This window comes from Suncus etruscus, chromosome 20 (genome assembly GCF_024139225.1).
Source record: "Suncus etruscus isolate mSunEtr1 chromosome 20, mSunEtr1.pri.cur, whole genome shotgun sequence".
Lineage (NCBI taxonomy): Eukaryota > Metazoa > Chordata > Mammalia > Eulipotyphla > Soricidae > Suncus > Suncus etruscus.
This window is the reverse complement of record NC_064867.1, coordinates 38,510,962-38,535,542: the sequence shown is the minus strand read 5'-3', so window position 1 is coordinate 38,535,542 and position 24,581 is coordinate 38,510,962. Positions and strand designations below refer to the sequence as shown.

General features: G+C 35.3%; 1 protein-coding gene across 3 annotated transcripts in view; it reads left to right on the top strand.

The window, feature by feature from the left end:
- GRM7 (glutamate metabotropic receptor 7) overlaps positions 1 to 24,581 on the top strand; it is an 884,078-nt gene that overhangs the window by 471,246 nt on the left and 388,251 nt on the right. For all 3 annotated transcript variants that reach the window (XM_049766263.1, XM_049766266.1, XM_049766264.1), the window contains exons 3-4: positions 5,567 to 5,708; positions 18,293 to 18,447. In XM_049766263.1, coding sequence (XP_049622220.1) covers positions 5,567 to 5,708; positions 18,293 to 18,447 — 297 coding nt within the window. The remainder of the gene's footprint in view (positions 1 to 5,566; positions 5,709 to 18,292; positions 18,448 to 24,581) is intronic.

Here is a 24,581-nt window from a genome sequence, read left to right as displayed (position 1 = left end):
TTGTTCCTCAAAATGTTTCTATTAATATGCTTAAAAAGTAGTTGGAGAACAATTAAATTTTACTTAAAGGTAACCTAAAAGCTACTTGTTCACTTCACCCCGTTAATAAAAGTCTTCAGATAGTTGCAATACAGTGAATAAATTATATTCTATTCCAGAAACTACCATTATAGGGGCACACAGAGAATTTTTTTGCCCCCAAATTCCCTTGTAGACAACTTCTTTCTCTAAAACCTTCAGGCATTTTCCACTCACATGTTTATGCTTTTTATCTGTCATACTAATAAAGTTTATATATATATATATATATATATATATATATATATATATATAGAACATTACATCAAATAAACTATAAGATATCTAGTCATTTTTATTTGCTTTTTCTATTTTCTTTCACTTAGTAAAATATATCGAAGAGTTATTTATGTTCTTTTATGAATCATTTGGTAGTCTTTTTGTTTGTTATTGTTTTCTTTTGGTTTGCTTTGGTTTTTGGTTTTGGAGCCATAGCCGGCGATGCTCAGGGGTTCCTTCTGGCTCTGAGCTCAGAAATAGCTCCTGGCTTGGGGGACCATATGGGACACCTGGGAATCGAACCACTGTCCATCCTAAGTCAGCACATGCAAGGCAAATGCCCTTACCTCTTGTGCCACCACTCTGGCCCCATTTTGTAGCCTTTTTGGTGCTAAATATTACTTATTCTTGGTGGTGCCATAGAATGTTTGTCCATGCACTTGTTGACCATAAAGAAAGTTGTTATAAATATTTGTTCACATGATTCACTTGGATTGTAATAGTTTCTTGACATTTTAGTATATTTATTACTTGGGGATAACACACTTATTTTTCAAAGTGACTATACCAACTATGTATTTTTACCAAAGTGAATGAGTATTTTTATTAAGATTTCTTGAACTTTCTCATTTATTTTCTATTTTAAAAGAAATTTCAATAGATAAAATGTGATTTTAAGTAGCATTTTCCTAAAGACTAAGGTTGAGCATGTTTTTATATTTGCATTGTCCATTACTTTCTTTGTAAGTGTCTATTCATATGTTTTCATGATTTTCTTTTGAGCTATTTCTTGTTGTTCAGCCTGAGTTCCTATATATTCTAGATACAGATAAAATATCACATAATATATTTATCAGAGCTTCTGATTTATATTTCTTTTACTTAGTTATTTCTTTTGTAAAAGACATTTTCAGAAAATCTGACTTGTCAATTTTATATGGACATGCTGTTGATTTCATATAAAATTTTTCTCCATTCAAATATAACATACTTTTCCCTTTTGTTTTTGTCTAAATATTTTTGGTTTGACATATTTGTAGTTAATATAAATACAGTATAAAGTGATGTCCATACCTGGAACCATTATTACTGAAGATGTTAGGGTTGTCTTAGCATAGTTTTTTATATTTTTTAAAACCATGACTTACAAAGTTGTTTATTAATACACCTGTTTTAGGAATTCAGTATTTAATAACAATCCAACCAGCATTGTTATCTTCCATTGCCCCCACCTAATAAGTTTGCCCCTTGGTATGTATAAACAAACATACTTCATATTTATTGTTATGACAAAATTTACTTACCAAAAATAAATATGTAAATGGATATTTGTGAAAATAGTTGTATCTCACAATATGGTTGTCTGCTGGTTATTAAATCACACATTGCTAGCTTATTGCTTTCTGTTATTGTCTCTGTGTGTGTATTTGTGTTTGTGTTTGTGTGTATAATTAAGTTTAATTAGCTGTATGCCACTTTTCCATCTAATTTGCTGTGTTCTTACTAGGTTGTCAGTAATGTAGAATTTGGAGGTGTTGTACAGCCACATACATAATCACATGCTCAGAAAACTCTAAGATCTGCAAACTGGGTTGATGAATTCACATGTCAGTATGTTGTGGCATATGAGTGTGGCTGCTGGAACTTCTAGCAGAGTAAGTGCTTAGATAAGGAAAGACTGTACAATCCTACTGGGAGAAGACCCCAGAGTGTTCAGCCCCAAAATCAATGTAGCTGAAATTTCTTCAGTTTGGGGTCTGCAGAGATTAAACATCATGCAGCAGTGAAGATGGGCTTTTGTGATGATGACAGCGGTGGGGTATGTATTCCTACTGGGTCTTTGGCAGGGCAGTAACTTGGTCTGCTCTCTTCCAAGAGTTTTCAGCCAAATACAGGTATGCTGTAAATTTTAGTAGCTTTGCTTTATCTCTTAGATTAGCAGTAAATATGTGAGGATAGACTCACATGTTTTCATGAGAATGACTGTGATGTGGGTGTTAACACAGATATTTGAAAAAGCTATATTCCATTAAGCATCATGTACCACAGCCCACCTTCACCTGACTTCTCTGTATCAATGTATTTCTGGAACTACTTTAGTTGCATTTTCTTTCTGTCAGATCCCGACTGTTTTGATTATGATTGTTTATAGTGCATCTTGAACTTAGGTGATCTGAATACTTACATCATTTTCAGAGTGATTTTGAGTATTTTAGCTCCTTTATATTTTTGCCTAGATTTTAGAATTAGCTGTTGTTCTGTATATAAAAATAATATAGGGTGCAGATTGCATTGAATCTATATATTAAAATGCAGCCTTTAAAATTTTCTATGAATTACTCTCAGCCATGATTTATAGGTTTTGACATATGCTTCCTAATACTTTTGAGTATACATAACTCTATTTCCGTTATATTGTTAACTACATTAGCTTTAGTTTAAAATTCCATTTGTTCATTATTAACTGGCTAATTTGTATATATTATTGAGTTTTACACATTCTTACAAAACTGATATTTTATTTCTAGTAGTTTCAGTACTTTTCTTTTTTAATGTAAAATGTTTATGTAAGCACCATGATCGCAAGCATGATTGTAGTTGGGTTTCAGTTATAAACAGAACACCCCTCTTCACCAGTGCAACATTCCCACCACCAATGTCCTCACTCCTTCCCAATCCCTGCCTGTAGACAGGCATTCTACTTCTCTCACTCATAACATTGTTATGATAGTTGTTAATATAGCTATTTCCATAACTGTACTCATCACTCTTTGTAGTGAGCTTCATATTGTTAGCTGAACCTTCTAGCCCTCATCTCTATTTTATCTGGGCATTATTACAATAGTGCCCTTAATCTTTTTTAAAACCCATAAATGAGTGAGACTATTCTGTGTCTATCTCTCTCCCTCTGACATACTTACTCAGCATAATAGATTCCATGTACATCTATGTAGAGGAACATTTCATGACTTCATCTCTCCTGATGGCTCAAAATATTCCATTGTGTATATGTGCCAGAGTTTCTTGAGCCATTCATCTGTTGAAGGGCATTTTGGTTGTTTCCAGTTTGGCTATTGTAAATAGCGCTGCAATGAATATAGCTGTGTGGATCAGTACTTTTTATTTTTAATGGTGTCACTTGCCAGGGACCAAACTCAAGGCCTTGCAACATTTCAGATATATGCTCTAGGAATTGAACTGCCTCTCTACTCGTTGGTATATTTTTTGTTGTTATTTTAACACATAAAATTTTTCCATTTATATTATATTAAAAGGATATCATGATATTGAAAGGAATTGACACTTACTTTATATTCAGTATGATGCTTGTTGTAAGATTTTTTTTTGTTGATATGTATTTTTAGGCTAAGGAAGTCCTCTGATAATTCTAGCTTATGTTTTGTCCTGAAAGAATATTGAATTTGAATTTCATAGTGCTTTTAATACATAGATTAGAAAGATAATGTAATTTTCCTTATTCAGTCAATAGTATACAGTTGCAGTTTATTTTAAAAATTATTCATGCTTGCTTCTCCTGAATGCATTCTTCTATTATATATATATATATATATATATATATATATATATATATATATTCCATTTTATATATTGATGGATTTGTTCACTCTTAAAATATTTTTGTAGGAATATGTATAAATGATAATGTTTTTTGGTTGGCATGTCTTCCAAGAATATACTTGGTAGTATTCAGGGGTCACTTCTGGCTCGATTCTCAGGTAGTATTCCTGGCAGTGATCCAATTCAGTACCTCGGCTCAAACCAGGTCTGATTTGATTAAAGCAAGTGTCATTATGCCTATACCATCTCTCCATCCCCATGGATGCTTTCTTTTCATATTTGGGCATTAGAATGATTCATACATTATGAAATAAGTATTCTCTCTCTTCCTCAATTTTGTGAAAGAAGCTTTCAGTTACACTGACTTACTTTTCTTATATTGAATTAATCCATGAAAACGTCTGGGCTTAGGACTTTTTTTTTTAGAAAATGCTTTCAATTGTGACTCAGGATCTTGAATATCTGTAAATCTGTTCTAGTCACCTCATCTTCATTTATTTCTGGTATTTTTTTATCTTGCAGGGTATCTGTTGTATTTACATTTCTCATTTTGTTGGCATAAATCGTCCGCTTCAGATAGTGAGATTAGAATATCTTTTTTAATGTTTTCTTTTGGGAGGATTTGAGGAGAAACCTATATCCTTTCCACCACTAGCCTTTCTTCTATTTTGTTTCATAAAATATGAATGCCCATAGCTACTGTTGAGCAAGATATGGGGTGGTTGGAATATTATATTTTGCTTAGTTAACTGTTGTATTTTTATCTACCATAAATTTGTGTGATTAATAACATAAGAGCTTTAGTATGCCCAGGGCAAGTATTTCTCAACCTGAACCCCTTTTTATCCTAATATAAAATGTGTGAACTATAAACCACCTTATAAGCCTTTCGGCATGAGGTAACAAAACATTTGTGTTCTGAATGCATACTGCATGAGCAATGCAATTTATTATTGTATTTATAAGAGAGTTGGTGTCCTTGTTACATTTTAGCTATAAAGTATGGCTCTGAGTTTTAATATCTAGGATGAATATAAAAAGGGGGATAGAGTCATGGGGTGAAAACTTAAAAAGTCAGCAAGATAAATATAATTTTACCTCCTTCCAATTTAAAGTTATAACTCATTTATAAAAGCTTTGCTGTAGCATACTACATTGGTTGGAAATATTTTTTCTCACTCAACTTGCCAGTCTAAATTACCCCAAATTCTCTACCTCCAATATCTCTATTACTAGATCCTGGGTATTATCAGTCATTTTTTAAATAATTCTATATATTTGAAATAAATTTTCAAGATTTTAATTAATGGCTCACAAGCCAAGTTGCATATTCGGTTTTATTCAACGTTTTTTTATGTGTCTGTACTATTATCAGAGATCCTCAAACTTTTCTCTTTTTTTTTTAAATTTTCAGCATGACTTTTTTTATAATATCTTTATTTAAACCCCTTGATTACAAACATGATTGTGGTTAGGTTTCAGTCACGGGAAGAACACCAGTAATTTTAAGTGTGCTTTGTAGAGTAGGCTGTGCCTCATATCAAGGAGCCCAGGTAGGAACACAATATAAGTTTTGGGCTTCTGCCATATATGGACCCCAAATCATCTCCTACACCCCAGTTGCTGTCCGTGCTTCCTCCAGCATCTCTATGGGACCATGGTTGACATTCTGCTTTCTTTCCTTAAACAGGTGGGCTCTGCATTGCCCAGTCCGTGAGAATCCCCCAAGAGCGCAAAGACAGGACCATTGACTTTGATAGAATTATCAAACAGCTCCTGGACACTCCCAACTCCAGGGCCGTCGTGATCTTTGCCAACGATGAGGACATAAAGTAAGGATGACTGTAAGGTGATGTTCATTACCATGCATGCTGCAATTTTAGACATTGAGTGTGCAGCGCAGGGTGGATGATGAACAAGTGGGGAAAGGACCCCATTTTCCCCATTTAATGGTGCCACCAAGTTGAAGTCTTTGTATCCTTCACACTTCATGACTTGAGATCTCATGTCCCTAGAAACAAAAGTCCACTATTACCATATATTCCCCCTGTACACACACACACACACACACACACACACACACACACACACACACACGCCTAGGATTACTTGGTACCTTTGGAGGGGGATTTGTTAAACTTATCTTCGTTATAAAAATGGTTTATGTTGAAGGAAAATAGTTTTTTTTTGGGGTTTTGGATAACACGCGGCAGTGCTCAGGGGTTAAGCCTAGCTCTACACTCAGAAATCGCTCCTGGCAGGCTCGGGGGACCATATGGGATGCCGGGATTCGAACCATTGTCCTTCTGGATGCAAGGCAATCATCCTACGTCCATGCTCTCTCTACGGCTCCAAGAATTATTTTAACAGTAGTAATCTTGCTTTAGATTCAAAATGTTTAAAACCAAATATCTTCTACTGTTGATTTTTTTTTTCAATCCAACTTGTCCTATTTCCTTAGCTATATTCTTTTTGGAACGAAGACTCTGATCTTCATTCCTTCTTCCTTCTTTTTCCTTGGGTCCTTGGCCAAATTATAAACCTAAATTTTGAAAATTTTTGTTGGCCTTGTTTTTTTTTTATCACATCTGGTGTTGCTCACGGCTTATGCCTCATTCTGTACTCAGGGATCACTCCTGGTTGACTTCTAGGACCATGTAGAATGCCTAGGATTAAACATGATCAGCTGCGTGCAAAGCAAGTAACTTCCATGTTTACTTTTTTGTTTCCCATTTCCCACAATGTTTCTGTATGTTTGCATATCTAAATATATTAAATGTATATATTTTGGCTTTTAATGTTTACTTTTTTGTTTACCATTTCCCACAATGTTTCTGTATGTTTGCATATCTAAATATATTAAATGTATATATTTTGGCTTTTAGTCCACACGTGGTAGTGCTCAGGGATTATTCCTAACTCTGCACTCAAGAATCACTCCTTGCAGACTCAGGCGACCATATGGGATTCTGGAGATCAAATCTAGGTCAGCCATGTACAAGGCAAACACCCTACCCACTGTGCTATCACTCTAGCCCTGTCTTAAAGATTTTAATAGCCATACAGAACTTTATTCTTTATATACATTGTGATTTATAGAACTGCATTTATTACTGATATTTAAATTTAAATGCAAGCTATGACATTATCAATAAAACTGTAATAAACTTTGCCTTCATAAATCTGCACGCACAATTGTAAATATACTAATAAATAACATCCATCGACAACAAACACATTATTAGCTAGCATGCAATATATTACTATAATAAAAGCATATACTCTAAAAACACATTGTTGTAGGAGAGTCTTGTGTGTATAACAAATTCATTTTGTTTGTTTGCCTTTTGGTCACAGTCAGTAGTGCTTAGTGTTTAGTCCTTTCTGTGTACTCAGGTATCATTCCTGATGAGCTCAAGAGACCATACCTGATGCCAGGATTTAAACCCAGGTTGGCATGATCCAAAGAAGTTTCCTACTCAAAGTACTATCGTTTTACATTCCTATAATAAGTTCTTAGAAAAGAAGTTCTAGAGCATCAGATGAGTTTCTTTTATAAAATTAAACACACATACACCAGATTTTTGTTTTGTTTTACTATAATTTTTATTTTAATCATAGTGGCTTACATATCTTTCACAGTATTATTTTAGGTACATCTTAACATTGAATCAAGGAAATTCCCATCACCGGATTGTCCACCCTCTACCCCCGTTCCCATCTGTCTCCCTTATCCCCCTCCCTCACCCCCCTGGGCTGCTAGAATGAGTGGTCCCCTCTGTGTCTAGCTTACTACTTAGTGATCACACAACTGTTTGGTCATTTTACCCTCCATTATTTTCCCCTCTATTTGGGAGGCGGGACTAGATAGTTCAAGTTTTGTGGTTTTGTTCGAAGAAGAGAAAAGCAATAAAATGGGGTAAAAATTAATTACACCGAAAATGGATGGAGTCCTTATAGAGGCTCTCATCCTTGGCTTGAGAGACAAAAGGGAAAAAGAAAGTGAAACACCCAACAATACAAAAAGAAATATCAAATAAAATATCCTGTGAGCACTACAGCACTAAAAATAAGCACCACATAATAACCATGGTCTTGAAATAAAAAACATGACAGAGCACAAAAAAGGAAGAAAAGAAAAGAAAAAAGAAATAAATAAATGGAGACAACAACTTCAATATCCACACCAAAACAAAGAATTCAATAAAAAATAGATAAATAACCAAAAAAGATTATTTTGTGCTTTTTTATTCCTCCTGCATAGGCACAGTAAATATTGGGGTCATTAGAAAAGGAATTCTCTTGGCCTTATACATCTGGGGTTTTTTCACCCTTGAAGTATACTGTCATGAGATTAATTATAAATTCCTTTTAAGTTCATTTACTCTCCCCTTGGTTCTTTCGTGATGTATGGAAGACTTCTGCTCTGTCCTGGGTGCTAAAATCAGACCTCTGTATCTAGAGATCTCAGTATCTGCCCAGTTCATGGAGTGGAACTTATGATGAAGTCTTTCTTTGCATACACCAGGCTTTACACTCTGAAGAAAACTATGTTCTTTATTGTTTTTTTAATAAAGCTGCTTTGCTTCTTAAAATATATATGTTAATATTTAATTCCAGGAGGCTCTGCAGGCTTACACTTTCCTAGATCAGAGTGAGGCAACTGAGTCACTCACAGTTTCATCGCTGAAAACATGGTCCCCAGTCCTAATGTCATGCAATCTATGCTTCTAGGAACCCAATACTACCCAGTTCTGAAAGTTTATCAGTGGGAGTAGGTAATTCCATGGAAAGTGTATTCATCTAGAAGCCAGAGAAACCTGAATTATTATTTTGCTTCAGAAATCAACACCATCTCACCTCGTGTCCCCCTTTTCCTGCCAATCCAGCCTATTATCCCTAACTTCTTGAGCTCTCAAACCTCAATGGTAGAGTGACTTGATTTCTCATTTTCAGTTTTTCATCTTTCCATATCATAACTCTTGTGTCACTACTTCCTCCCAGCCAATTATTTTTTCTGTTTTAATCTCCTGAATTGGAATTCTTGTTCTTTCCCTTTCATTATGCCACTGCCAACTTGAGTTTTGATACTATGTGAGATTTTTCTAAATAAATGAGTTTAGTCAGTCTTCTTTTTGTAAATATTCATTTAAGGACCGTTGTTACAAAATTTTTGTGATTGAGTTTAAGTTACATAATGTACACCATCCTTGAGCAGTGTACATTTGCCATCACCAATGTCTCCGGTTTCTCTCCTTCAGCTTCCTGACTCTGGGTCATGTACATTCTTTCTCTCTCCATCCCTTCCTCCCTCTCTCTCTCCTTTTGACACAGTAGTTTACATCATTGTTAATGAAGGGTACCAACCATGTCACTTTATTCCATTTCAGCACACCAAGTGATCAGTTCCAATTATCATTGTATCAGTGGATCCTTCTCTACCTAAACACTATTCACCACTCTTTGTGGCAAGCTTCCAACCATGGACTACTCCTGCCAGAGTCCTCCAAAATCTGGAAATTGAGCTCCCATTCGACCCAGCTATTCCACTCCTAGGGATATACCCTAAGAACACAAGAACACAATACAAAAACCCCTTCCTCATACCTATATTGATTGCAGCACTATTCACAATAGCCAGGCTCTGGAAACAACCAAGATGCCCTTCAACAGACAAATGGCAAAAGAAACTATGGTACATATACACAATGAAATATTATGCTGCCGTCAGGAGAGATGAAGTCATGAAATTTTCCTATACATAGATGTACATGGAATCTATCATGCTGAGTGAAATAAGTCAGAGGGAGAGAGAGAGTCACAGAATAGTCTCACTCATCTATGGGTTTTAAGAAAAATAAAAGTCATTTTTGTAACAATCCTCAGAGACAATGAGAGGAGGGATGGAACACCAGCTCACTTCATGAAGCTCCCCACAAAGAGTGGTGAATGCAGCTATAGAAATGACTACACAGAGAACTACCATAATCATGTGAATGAATGAGGGAACTGGAAAGCCTGTCTGGAGTACAGGTGGGAGTGGAGTGGGATGGAGGGAGATTTGGGACATTGGTGGTGGGAATGTTGCACTGGTGAAGGGGGTGTTCTTTACATGACTGAAACCTAATCACAATCATACATGTAATCAAGATGTTTAAATAAAAAAATCTTTACCAAAAAAAAAAGTAAATTTTGGAATTAAAGCAGAGATGTCCAGTTACCTTGTGTGTAAGAGACTTGCAGCCTCCACTGGTTAGGAATCTGCCAAGATAAGAATGATGCAGTCTTTGACTGACTGCCTTTGGGATGATTGTTTCCTAATGCCTGATCCAAATCTCAGTACAGACCTTGTGCTCAGTAATCACCAGGAAAGCATAATGAATTAGTAAATGAGAAAATCAACGGAATGCCTGATCTGAACCCCATTACCTAAGCATTCCAGTTCATTGTTTCTCTTATAAAATTCAACTGGATTTCTCATGAGGGCTATCTTCACTTTTGCACTCTGATCTGAACTCCATTCTCTACTCAAACTGTAAGAAACCATAGACAGCCGCTCAAGATATGCTAGTTTTCAACAACTGTGATTCTGAAGAGCTTTTACTGAGACCACAGAGAAAGACCTTGGGGCTCAACAACTTAGTATGCCTGAAGTCTGTAGTTGGTCTTATTCCTAGGATACTTCATGGGTAAAGTCTCCATGTGTTTAGGCCAACAGTTTTTTCTTTCTATTTGCTTTATAGTTCCTTTCTATTTGCTGTGCTTATTCAAACAACAATTAACAACTGCCCCCCATACCTTTTTATTGTATTTTAATCTCTCTTACCTATAAAAATGAGCTTACTAAACCTTCAGCTATTGTATTAATGACTCTATTGGAGATACAATAAAATAATTAATACAATATGCTTATAATTTACACAAATATATTTGCTACTGAATAGTTTCTTCTTTTTTCTTCTCTTCCATTTTATCTTTAAGTTTTCTGTTCTATTTTTTTTATTTTTTCAATAACTTTACTTTCCCGTATCTTGAAACTAATGTATTACAATCAGTTATGTCAACTATGTGCTGCATTTTCTTTAAAGAAAAAATTTCAACATATATATATATATATATATATATATATATATATGCTATTTTGCTATTTGGACTGCTATCATGGCATAACCCTCTTATATTTCATCTCTATTTCTAATATGGTGTATTCTTCAAGACTTCAAATACCTTTTTCTATACAACTGTTCTGTAAGATAAGCAGTAAGAATTTCTAAACCTCAAAGTATATCATTTTTCTCCTAACAAAATGCCTATTATATTCCTCAGAGACTATTTTTCTTCTCTAGTTTTTAGACTTTCACTCTGTTTTATCGATCGAAGATTTTTTTCTTCAACTACAGAAAATTTAATGTGTGGTCTCATGACCATTTTTAAAACCAGTATTTTATAGGGCACATGAAACACTTACTGCAGATAACTATAGTGTCAAATGTATTATAATACTGATTTGTACAATGGTGAAAGATTTTGACTGGGTGTTGTAGAAGGAAAATATTTCTCAAAGTCAGTGTGTTAGATATTATACATTTAGTAAGATATGTGATAATTATTATGGATTTTGGGCACAGTCATTGAGGTCAAGTGTATCCATATTTCTTTCAAAATATTGTTATATGTGCTTTTTCTCTTAAGAGTACTGATGAGCCTTTATGTTAGATTATTTTATTCTTTTGAAGGTGTATAATGCAGAGGGAAAATTTAGATTTATTTTAGAACATGAATTGCATATACTTTTCAGTAAAGAGTGGCAATATTACTAGCCAATTATGAAGGAAAGATAAATGCTAAATAAGTTAGATACCATGAATTTGATATGATTCAAGCCTAAGATCCTTTCCTGGAACACTTTGCTCTGTTTATAAAAATAAAGTACAAATATTATAACTCATTGTAAACATTGGGAAAGAATTTATTGAAAGATACTGTAATGAAAGGAACCCTGAGGTTTTCTTTGTTCCTAAGTTTCTAGAAAAAATAAAGGTTACAGAAAATAGTCACAAATAATGATTTTAAATATTATAATTTATAGTCCCAAGAAGAAAATCACTAATAAAAATGATTCTATTATAATCATTTTTAATAAAATGCACGTGTTTTCTGTAATAAAAATAGGATCACACAGGATTTTATATTCCATTTCTTGAGATTTACATGTCACTTATTATACCATAAGTATTTCAAATATTATAATCTTATCATTTTTAAAAATCACATTTAAATATATTAAAATGAGTTTTGATTTTGTTTCCTCTCCATATGAATATATAAACATAAATATATGTGTGTAAACTACATCACATCTCTGTCTTTGTTTTACTTGGTTTCTTGGTGTTTCCATAATCCTGAGGTGTTTTAACACCTCTTCAATACATTATTACTGTTATAGGAATTATAATAAATTGTGTTATATCTGTACATATTATTTTATAAAATGAACTATGTTACATCTGTATTCTTCTGGACCATCACATGCTCCCAATTTTTAACTACAACCAAAGAATCTGGCCATTTTTAGTTCATCATCACTATATAACAGCTGAGGAGTATGTTTCTTTGTTCTTAAATTGGACCTTTATTTTCTTGGCTTTTTGCACCCCATCTGGTGGTGTTCAGGGTTTATCCTGACTCTGCTCAGGGATTATTACTGGAAGACTCGGGGGATCATATGTGTTTACAGAAATAGAGTCATATCAGCCATGTGCAAGGCAAACTCCCTCTTGCTATACTATTACTCTAGCCCAAGACATATATATAGATATAGATATAGATATAGATATAGATATAGATATAGTTTCAGTAATACTAGAGTAAATGAAGCTTTTGTATTTGAATTGCTTTTCATTGTCATTACTTAATTAATTATCTTTTGCATTGCATTTGGCCCCAAAAAATAAGCATGTTTTTGGATAGTATTTTAATCTTTTCTTAGATTAAAATTAAAGATTTTCCTTTTTTTTTGTTTTTTTGTTTTGTTTTGTTTTGTTTTTTGGGGGTCACACCCTGCGGTGCTCAGGGGTTACTCCTGGCTGTCTGCTCAAAAATAGCTCCTGGCAGGCACGGGGGACCATATGGGACACCAGGATTCGAACCAACCACCTTTGGTCCTGGATCGGCTGCTTGCAAGGAAAACGCCGCTGTGCTATCTCTCCGGGCCCTAAAGATTTTCTTAATAGTACTCTAGATCAAGCATATAACGTGATTGGATTGCACATATTCTTTTCAATAGAGTATAATACAAAATCTTGGCTACCTGTTCATGCTACAAAACTCATTGATTATATGATTATATTCTGACTAGGCCCTCTCTAAACAGATGTTTTTACTTTCTTCTTTAGTCTTTTTTCTCTCTAATTCATTTAAAATAGTATTTCTTAATACTGCTTATATGACAGAAGTTATTTTTAAATATCTTTATTTAAACACCTTGATTACAAACATGGTTGTGGTTGGGTTTCAGTCATGTAAAGAACACTTTCCTTCACCAGTGTAACATTCCTATCCCAAATATCCCTCCTCCACAACCACACCCACCTGAACTCTAGACAGGATTTCTACTTCCCTCATTTATTCTCATCGTTAGGATAGTTCTCAATGTAGTTATTTCTCAAACTACACTCATCAGTCTTTGTGGTGAGCTTCAGGAAGTAAGCTGGAACTTCCAGCCCTCCTCTCTTTTGTCTCTGAAAATTATTGCAAGAATGTCTTTCATTTTTCTTAAAATCCATAGATGAGTGAGACTATTCTGCATCTTTCTCACTCCCTCTGACTTATTTCACTCAGCATAATAGATTCCGTGTACATCCATGTATGGGAAAATTTCATGACTTCATCTCTCCTGACAGCTGCATAATATTCCATTGTGTATATGTACCAGAGTTTCAAGAGCCATTCGTCTGTTGAAGGGCATCTTGGTTGTTTTCAGAATCTTGCTATGGTAAATAGTGCTGCAATGAATATAGGTGTAAGGAAGGAGTTTTTGTATTGTATTTTTGTTTTCCTAGGGTATATTCCTAGAAGTGTTATAGCTGGATTGTATGGGAGGTCAATTTACAGTTTTTGGAGGAATCTCCATATAGCTTTCCATAAAGGTTGAACTAGATGGCATTCCCACCAGCAGTGGATAAGAGTTCCATTCTCTCCACATTCTGCCAACACTGCTTGTTCTCATTCTTTATGATCTCTGTGGTGTAAGGTGGTTCCTCATAGTTGTTTTGATTTGCATCTCCCTGATGATTAGTGATGTGGAGCATTTTTTCATGTGCCTTTTGGCCATTTATATTTCTTTTTTTGTCAAATTGTCAATTTCTTCTCCCCATTTTTTGACGGGATTAGATGTTTTTTTTCTTGTAAAGTTCTGTCAGAGCCTTGTATATTTTGGATATTAGCCCCTTATCTGATGGATATGGGTGAATAGTTTCTCCCACTCAGTGGGTGGCTCTTGTATCCTGGGCACTATTTCCTTTGAGGTGCAGAAGCTTCTCAGCTTAATATATTCCCATCTGTTATTCTCTGCTTTCACTTGTTTGGAGAGTGCAGTTTCCTCCTTGAAGATGCCTTTAGGCTCAATGTCATGGAGTGTTTGACCTATGTGTTGTTCTATATACCTTATATTATCAGGCCTGATATCAAGGCCTTTAATCCATTAGGATTTTACCTTCATCCATGATGTTAGCTGGGGGTCTAAGTTCAATTTTTTGCAAGTGGCTAGCCTGATGAACACAGATGTGAAGGCCCTCAACTTACAGAAGATTTGACTCACTTATGCCTCTTTTCTCTTCCTAACATTGTCTGACCAGATTTTTATATAGTAAAATCAGTGTTTACATTCATTATACATTAAAATATTCATAAATTTCATAATATCAAATATTTTATATAATTTGAGGACAAGAGTTTATTTTTCATATGCTAACAATAATTTTACCTGTCTATTAAATAATATACAAAAATATACATATTTTTGGAAAACTCAAAAACAGTATCTAGGATACTCAGACTGGTGATACAGCAACTATAGTAGACAGTTTTATACTGAGGAAGAAGAGTTTCTTGGGCCTATAGTGTTTGAATGCAGGAGGACCAGACACAGATATATTCTGGGGAGAATATTATGTTAGGTCTCCTCCTTGCACAGCATGTTCCCCAACCCCAATCTATATGTTTAATATTTTATTGTTAATTTTATTTTCTATGCCATCTCCATGTCTGCTTATAGAATCCTTTGTGAAGTATATATTTTCTTGAATGCTTTCCCCAAAATTTTAATCTTTTCATTTTCCTCTGCATTGGTCTCTTTGAAATTCTAACGTTTTTTCTTATATTTTCATGTGTGTTTAATTTCCTCCTTTTACTGGTATGCAGTCTCAAAAAAGCATTAAAGGATGAGAGAACCTTTTCTGTGCTTAACTCTTAAAATCGTTCTAAATTTACATCAATATTTAATTTTTAGTTAGGAAGGTCATGTATTCCCTCATGTTTATTTTTAAAATCATGATAACATGCACATAAATGATTTATAACACATAACTGATCATTCACCAGTTATATGACTCCTAAATTTCAGGAGAATAAAGTGTCTTATTATAGATAAAAAAAAGTTTATAAAGATTATTGAACCTCTGTGCTAAATCTATTTATGTGGAGGTACTCATTGTCAAATATTATATGTAAAAATCAATTGTTCCTTATATTAGATAATATAATAATTTTCTTCAGAACTCAAGAGGTATTGCTCTCATTCATTATATTTCATTATTTTTCTTGTTGAATTTGTTGTTATTGTTGATATTGATTTTGAAGTTGAGGTTTAAGTTGTTGATTCTGAGATTAATGATGTTGCTTTTGAGTTTGTTGCCAGTGGTGTTGATTTTGGTTTTGATGATGCTTGGGCTATTTGATGTGATAGTAATGATTTGATGTTGAAATTATTATTTTTCATTGGTACAGATTTTTTGGTAGACAGAAGTGTAGACATTCAAATAGTTGATGTTCATATTTCAGCTGTTGTTTATATTGTTTCATTTTGCATGTGGGTTGACATGTTCCTGAGAATTTGGTGATATGATGCTACTTAATTTTTTTACAACTTTTCTTATTTATTTTGAAAATCATTTAAATATTCTCAATAATTCCTAGGTTTTAAATTTTTGGTTCATGCTTTATATTGTACAAACTACATTGCTTAGTAAGCCTTTTGGATTTGAAAACTTATACTTTTTATTGCTTGGGTTTTTTCTTTTTTCATTGAAAAAAATTTCCAAGGATATCAACTTTTTTCTCAGCGCATTGTTCTAAAATATTATTTGGAAACAAGCGCTCTTAATTTCATTCTTTACATAAACTTTATTTTCATATTTTGTTATAAGTTGACTACTGGATAGTTTACTTTATTCTTTGCGTACCCCAATATGACTAATTCAGTATTATTAATAACTAAAATTTATTTTCTGCTATCAATTTCTATCCCATTCTTGATTCCCGTTAATTATCATTTGCATGCTTTATTTTATTTTCTAGTTATGTTTTAACTTTTGTGTCACACTCCAGTATGAGGTGAATTGAGGCCTTTGATATAGTTCTAATTTGTTATCTTAATTATTTTCTGTTGGTCTTGTTTTTTCATTGCCTTTCATCTGCCTTTTCCTCCTTCCTTTGGGAAGGGGCTTTCTTTGGATCTCAATAAATGGGAGGCAAGATTGCTTACCAGTGAGCTGCCATTTACGCTTGTGGTTCCACCTGGTGGAGCAACTGGCTTGTGGATGAATAGCTTGCAGTGTGAGTTTTCTTGTCTGCAATAACCTCCATATATGTGTTGATTATTTATTATGGGGAATTACTACTGGACCAACTTCTTCTGTCCTCCCTGGATAGGGGGTATGGGATATCCCTTGCCCTTTTGGAAACTGTGGAATAACCAGACCTCAAACCAACTCCCAAAGAACGACTCATTATACTTCAGATTATTTTTTTCTTCTTGAATTACATAGTTTCTGTGTTGCATTTAAAACTTTGCTAGCTATGGATGATTTCTGCAGTTTTTTGTTTAATTTTTATTTAAGTTTTTATTTAAGTTCTCCGTTTAAGATTGCTCAGTACCTGGAAAGATCTTTTTAATTGATAGATTGCTCACTGGACATCCAAGGTTATTCTACAATGCATAGAAATAATTTCTTCTTGTTGTCCCATAAGATCATTTCTGTGTGGCAATATATAAAACAATTTTGGATAGTATTCTGTTTTTTTTTTTATAAAACATTGTTACTGCCTAGATTAGAACACCCTTGGTTTCCAGCAGTCTATAAGTAGGATAGCCTATCTGTAAGCTTTTATTGTTTTCAGTATTAAATCACAACTTTAATTGTGTCTCCTCCAACTTGACAACAACCCAACCTTCATGAGCTCATAATCTCTCATCACAATCTTCTTAATGTGAAGTACTTATAATATCACTATTTTTACATTTTAAATAGAAAAATTCCATTTTATACTCTACCTGGGATAAAGGGAAGAAAATCTATTTTTTGATGTTTCCTATATGTTTGTGCTTTCCTGATAGGATACAGGCTACCAGCAGCAATATATATGAATGATAATTTTCCAGTTATATAAAAAACACTCAATTTTGTGGCCAGAGTATAGAGTATGGAGGGTGTTTACACTGCATGCCTATTGCCTGGGTCTGATACCTGGCATTCTATATGACTCTCTGAGCTATGTTCTAAATGTTTGATCCCTAGTACAGAGCTTGGTATGTGTCAGCCCTAAGTACTATGGGAACTAAAATTTGATATCAATTTGATATCAAAATCATCCATTTTGATGATTCCAACCATATAATTAATATTTTAATCACAAGAAGAAGTGAAATTGCCATCTCATCCTAAAGAATATTGTTAAATTTCTTCCTAATAAACGTATTGCCTTTGCTTATTAGTCATTTATATTTCTCTCTTTCTTTTGGCTTTAATGTTTTCCACTATTTTTCATTCTGATTTATTTATTTTTGGGTTTGGAGCCACACCTGGTGACACACAGGAGTTACTCCTGGCTATGTGCTCAGAAATCACTCCTGGGTTGCGGGACCATATGGGATGCTGGGGAATCCAACCGTGGTCCATCCTAGGCTAGCACGGGCAAGGCAGATGCCTTACCACTTGCACCACTGCTCTGGCCCTTCTAATTTAATTTAATTATTTTTCAAATTGGGAATATAAATTCTTTGACATCCTTTTTTGATTCTTATTCTATACTTTTGGAGAACTGGTAGCCTGCCTCCCCTCTGCTTGACACCCAGTGTGAAATATAGTCAGCAACTGCTCTTTGTCAATAGCCAACTTTTTCATATTTCTTTCCACAGGCAGATTCTTGCAGCAGCCAAAAGAGCTGACCAAGTGGGCCATTTCCTTTGGGTGGGCTCAGACAGCTGGGGATCCAAAGTAAGCCCACTGCACCAGCATGAAGATATCGCAGAAGGAGCCATCACCATTCAGCCCAAGAGAGCCACCGTGGAAGGTACGGATGGGCCTGTGCGCGGCATGGAGGATGTGCCGAGAGTGGCTGGGTCATAGGGTGGACACAGCATGTGTCTCCTGGAGGGTTTGACATTTTCATGCATCACATGGAATGTGTATCCATGAGTTAGACATGAGAGCACACATCCGGTTTGTGACCTTTGTTGATATTTCCTTGGAGGAGAGCATATTATTTTTGTAATAATAACAAAATTAGCAGGCATTCTTTTCTCATGGTGCCAGGAAAGCTTCCTAAAAAATGAGCACTTACTATTAGTAAGGAATGAACTAATAACATAATCCAAGAATCTGTAACTGAGCGGCTTATGAATATCCTCCCTTTGTAATTTACTATTACTTTCTTGAGTGGATAATTCTAGGGTTCCCATGCTCTCCTTCACCCCTCAGGTTCCTGTCAGAGCACACAGAGCCTGGAATATATAGCATGACCATTCTTTAAGCCACCAACCTCATTCTGTCTCCTGAGACTTTATTGATTCTTTCACTCTTCTTTCTCTTGTCTTTCTGAATTTTACCCCTTTAATTTACCTTCATTGCTTCTTTAAAGACATAGAGAAGTAGGATCAGGAGAACATATGTATTTTCATTCTTATGATCAAACAAAATGTGTTGATACTGTTATATATTCTCCTGGCATTGGAAAATCAAAGTCATTTTGAACGAGATGCTGCAAAGACAAGGAAATCTTCCACTGCTATCCTGCTTTATATTTTTTTAAATAATTTTTATTGTCATCAACGTGAGTTATAAGTCTTTTGCAGTAATATTTAAAGTATATAGTGACATTGAATCAGGTGTATTCCAACCAACAGTGTTGTCCTCCCCCCATTCCTGTTCCCAACATCCCACTCCTTTGCCCCCTGGACTGTTAGTATAACTGGTCTGCTCTGTGTTTAGCTTGTTGAAGATTGGGTATCGATTCTGTTGTCATTGACTTCGGGTTTGGTGTTTAAATATAATCATTTTATGTTTCTACTCAATGTTCATACAACCGTTGGATTCTGCTCTCATCTATTTTTCCTCTCAATTTATGTGGTAGAACAAGACGATTCAAGTTCTGTTTGGAAAAAAAAAGAAAAGAAATGAAAAAAGAAAAACCAAAATATAAAAAACAAAACCAACAAACAAAAACACTAGGAGGAGTCCACATTTTCTTTTTCCAATGGTCTCAGTATCCATAGTTTTTATATAGTCTCTCATTCACTTTACAGATGTGCATATCTTTCCCTGACTCTGCTCTGGCCTCCCTAATTATTCTCTGAAGCAAGTTATAGGGTCCTTGTAGATGTGTTGAAACTAACCTAATTGTCATTATAGGGGTTTCCTCTTTGTGTTGTCTGGTGGAAAAGAAAGAAAGGCCTCCAAAGTGTTACCCTGTATTCACTGGAAGGCATTTAAATAATTGCCATATCCAAGATAGACATCTAGGAGAAGATATCCTGGCTTAGGACCCACGAACACACATTTGTAGATAGTTTGTAAGAATGAAATGCTTTAATTATCTCTGCTCCCTTTCATGCAAACATGTCAGTGTCTGCGGCATGCCTGACTCTACATTAAGTATGAAGGAAAAAGCAATGACCGTCCCCACTACCTCAGTCTAAGTGGAATGACATACTCAAAGGTACCAGACAGAGCTGAGTACTCTGGTATAGGGAAAGCAAATATAAGGAATAGATGTAATGGGGCAATGGGAAGTTATATTTTTCTAGTCTAGTGTGATAGGGATGTGACTCTTGAGATGATGTGGAACAGAACACAAAGACTTGTATTCAATAAGGAAAACCCACCTTTTTCTACATGTATCAGTGAAACAGGCCATTTGGGGTCACCAAATACAACTGTGCGTAGCACAGGCCTACAGAAAACCCTCCAGTTCTCCAAATGTTCTCAGTTTCTCCACATGGGGCCCTAGTATAGACTGTCAGGAAAAATATCCTTGCTCTAAGAGCACCAATGGCTTCATGATTGCTCCCAATTCTTTCCTATGAATGCTGATTTTCTGCTTAAATGGGCTCTTTCTCATGAGGCATCTGTGACCATGTGCCAATAGATCTTGGAGGAGAAAAGTTTGGGCCCAACTCTCACCCTTGCTCTTTTCTTGTTTTCTTTGTTTTTTTTTCTCTCTCGAACTTTCTTTTTTTTATTATAATAATAATTTTTATTGACCAAACAGGGTTACATATCTTTCACAGCAATATTTTAGGTAGCCATTAACATTGAATCAGAGAAATTCCCATCACCGAAGTTGCTATGGGAATATTACTCTTCTTTGGCTAAAGGCAGAAGCCAGGAAAACAAAGGATAACCTATGCTCTTTGTTTTTATTTGTTTTAAGAAAGGAGCAGAATGTTAGCCCATCCCCCCCCCATTCTTCCTGTGTAACCTTACCTATTAGTTAGACCTGACCATTCCTGGGAGGGGTCTTTGGGAGGTTTCAATAGGATCACCTGAGGGGCAGAGGGAGGATTTTGGAAGAGGATTTGGAGGATGGATTGGGAGAGAAGCATGAGGAGGAAATATGGCTGAAAGATAAGATATAATGCAGGGCTAAATAAGAATCCACAGCGTAAAAGGTTATGATAGGCCACACACATGGTGGCTAGGGCCTTGAATAAAGCTGATATCTCCTGAAACCTGCCTGTGATTTCTCCCAGCCGATATCCTGAATCTACAGACTTGCTGGCTAGAGGAAGTTGCAGACACATGGCCTGGGCTGGAGGAGAAAGGTCTCTCAGTCTCCATCTCTCCATCCACCTCCATCCAGCCCCATCGAAGGACTATTATTCAATACCCTTGCTCTTTTTTGTGTCCCTATTCCATCATCTCCATCTGAATCAGCAATCTTCTGCCACTCTGTTGTCAGCTCCAGGAATAGGCCCCAGTCCCAGTGATAGCAGACATTCTTGCAGATATAAAAATGGGTGCAAGGGGCTAGAGTAGCAATACAGCAAGAGAAGTCACTCTCCATGCATGTAGCAAACTCAGGTTTGATACTTGGCAATCTATAAGTTACCCTAAACTTACCAGGAGTAATTCTAGAGCTCAGAGCTAGGACTAAGCTCTGAAATCTACTGTGTGTATCCCCCCTCCTCAACAAAACCAACAAACAAAAAAAGCCCATTCACTCCTAGATTGGTTAAGTCCTAGATCACACATATATCTGGCACTGGGTGTGGGTGAGGGCGTAGGGTTATTGTGAGCAGTACAAGACACAAAGGCCTCGTTTCAGGGGTAGTTTACAAAATTACACAAACTCAAAGAATTTCAAAATCATTGAAGCAAAATCATTTTTAAAATGTGTATAGAGGGGCTGGATCAGTGCAGTAGTTCAGGGGTAGGGTGTTTGCCTTGCACGTGGCTGACCTAGGACAGACCGTGGTTTGATCCCCTGGCATTCCATATGGTTTCCCCAAGCCAGAAATGAGTTCTGAGTGCATAGCCAAGAGTAACCCCTGAGCATCACCAAGTGTGGCCCCAAAAACTAAAAAGAAGTATATAGAGAGATAGTACAGTGAGGAAGGTGTTTGCCTGGTAACTAGCCTGAATTTAATCCCCAATATCCAATAAGGTTTGATGATCAACATGGGGAGGTGAGAATTATGCCAGTAGTAAGCTCTTATTGTCACCAAGTATTTCCAAAAAAAAAATCTGCACAGACAAAAATTTGTATAGAGATATATCAAGTCATTAAATAAGACACAAAATATCATCTGGAATCTGACAAAAAATTATAATAATAATAATAATAATATCCATGGTGGAAGGTTAAATTATAAGTAGAAATGGCATTTTGGTAAGAATGTTATTGCAATGGGTATAACTCATTAGACTAAACTCTCCAGCCCTATTGACCATACAGTAAGTGTTCTTGGCTTTTGAGCTATGAGACATTTCTTCAAGTGTATGTTTATATTTCCATGACTGTTGCTGCAAATATCAGCTGAGAAAAATCACCTTGGTAAGACATGTACTCAACTGGTTGGTGTAATTCACACCCACTGTTTGTCCAAAAAAGTTTGCTCCAACCCAAATTGCTCCAGGTAGGGTGGTTGTACAAAGCAAGAGAATTTCCAAAATGAAAATGCTTTTACCAATAAGTTTTTCTCCTCTGTCTAATTATTTACCTCTTTCCTTTTATTGGATGTTTTATATTAAATATAATGGGTGAAATAGCCTCCACAGATTATTCCTAGTAGTCAATAATCCAAATACTGTCTTCCTTATGCTATATCATGGACCATTTCTATGTGTTACTAGGAACCATGTAATCAACATGTTCTTTTTCTCTGGATCCAAAATTTGAATCAGTTCCACAAGTATATGTATGTATTCAGGGTTGGCCTTTGGATTTCTGTGGATGTAGTTAACAACTATATCCTTAGGAAAGATATTGCCTCTGAAAGTAATGCTTCTCTCTCTTTATGAAGTCTTTTCTGTTAATTCTCCACTTATAGAAAAAGGCTTTCAGCGACCACAGGGAAACCTCTTTTAGTTTGATAATGATAGAAAGTGCCTGGAAAGGTCAAACTGGATCCCCTGGCCACCCAATCTCATGGGAGATCCCAGGAATGTCTCTGAAATGTACCAACATGCTTCTGCTCTAAGTTAAATCTCACTGTGAATGGTAGTTTCTCCTCATTGGGGAATGAACTGGAGAAGTCTGGCACTCTTCAACTTTGATCCATATTAACGAAGACTCTCTTCTCCTCCTCTCTATTCTCTGGCAAATCCTGCAAGGCAAAGATGCCCAAGTCACTTTCATACTTCCCTCTGAAGTGCTCTTTGCTCTATAATACCAGACTGTCATGGACACAGCTTAAGCACAGCAGTAGGCTCTGAGCACAGAATCTTATCTCTGTCATCATTATTTATGCTCTGAGCCAGAGTATAAAAGGTGGATTTTGTAGGCTTGCTATAATGGGCCCAACCACTGGTGATGATTTTGAAATGGTTCAGTAGAGCAACTTGGTTTCTTACTTCAATCTGCTGTAAATGTGAAAATAGAAGTACTTCAAATCTGACAGCAAATTTTTTTTGCTCAGGGTTGAAGCTAATTCTTTACATTTCCTAAAACCTGAAATATAAGCTGTAGATAGCTGAGCTAAAATATTTCTGACTCCAATTTATATCTGCCCTGTGTTAGCCTTTCTTCATTACCTGAACTTTGATATCTCATAAGGTTCTGGTAAGGAAATGGAAGAAAGTTAAAAAATATATTACTTTAAAATGCAATGTTAAGCAACGTATGTAGCTTGAGACCTGTAATCTTGTTTAATAAGAACTGTGAGAATATTCCATTATCATTAAGGTAATTTATTCCATAAAATCTAACACTATAAATAATCCTGGTACAATCCCCAGACATGAGGCAGATTACAATCTAGATATGTAATCTACTCAACTCTCTACTCTAGCTATGTAATCAACTGCCCTCAAATACCATATTTTTCACTCTATAAGATGCACCTGACCATAAGCTGCACATAGTTTTTAGATGAAAGAAAACAAGAAAAAATATTTCAAATCAAATATTGTACTAAAATGCGTGTGATGGTGAACATGTGTTAAACTGATTGCTTTTATTATGTGGTATGTCTGCTCAAGAAAGGGGGCATAACACTGCAGATTTCAAGTGGTTATTTATGCTCTCCTCTCCTGCACTCAGATTTCAGCTCCAGGCAGCAATCGCTCCATAAGATGCATAGACATTTCTCCACATCTTTTTTTTTTTTTTTGTGGGGGGGGGACAGGGTTGAGTCTTATGATACTAAAATATGGTAATTGCCATTGCAATGGAGAGATGTCAAATGATATTAGAGAAGAATGAAACAGTACCATCTTAGTATAATTACTCTAAGTATGGTTTCTTCAGAAGCACCTTACAAATGTTTTGAAATGCAAAGAAATATGATTTCCCACTAAGTGGTCATATAATGCACCTCTAAATGAAAACCAGGAGAAAGTTAATGAAGAGCAGTAACTCAAATTTATTTAGTAGGTCTATAATCTTGGTATACATTTCTGTATCAGCTCCTCTCATTGCTTAAAATCTACCAAAAGTCCAATTTCCTATTTTCTCAAGATAAAAGACAATGTTTTTATCCTGAATAA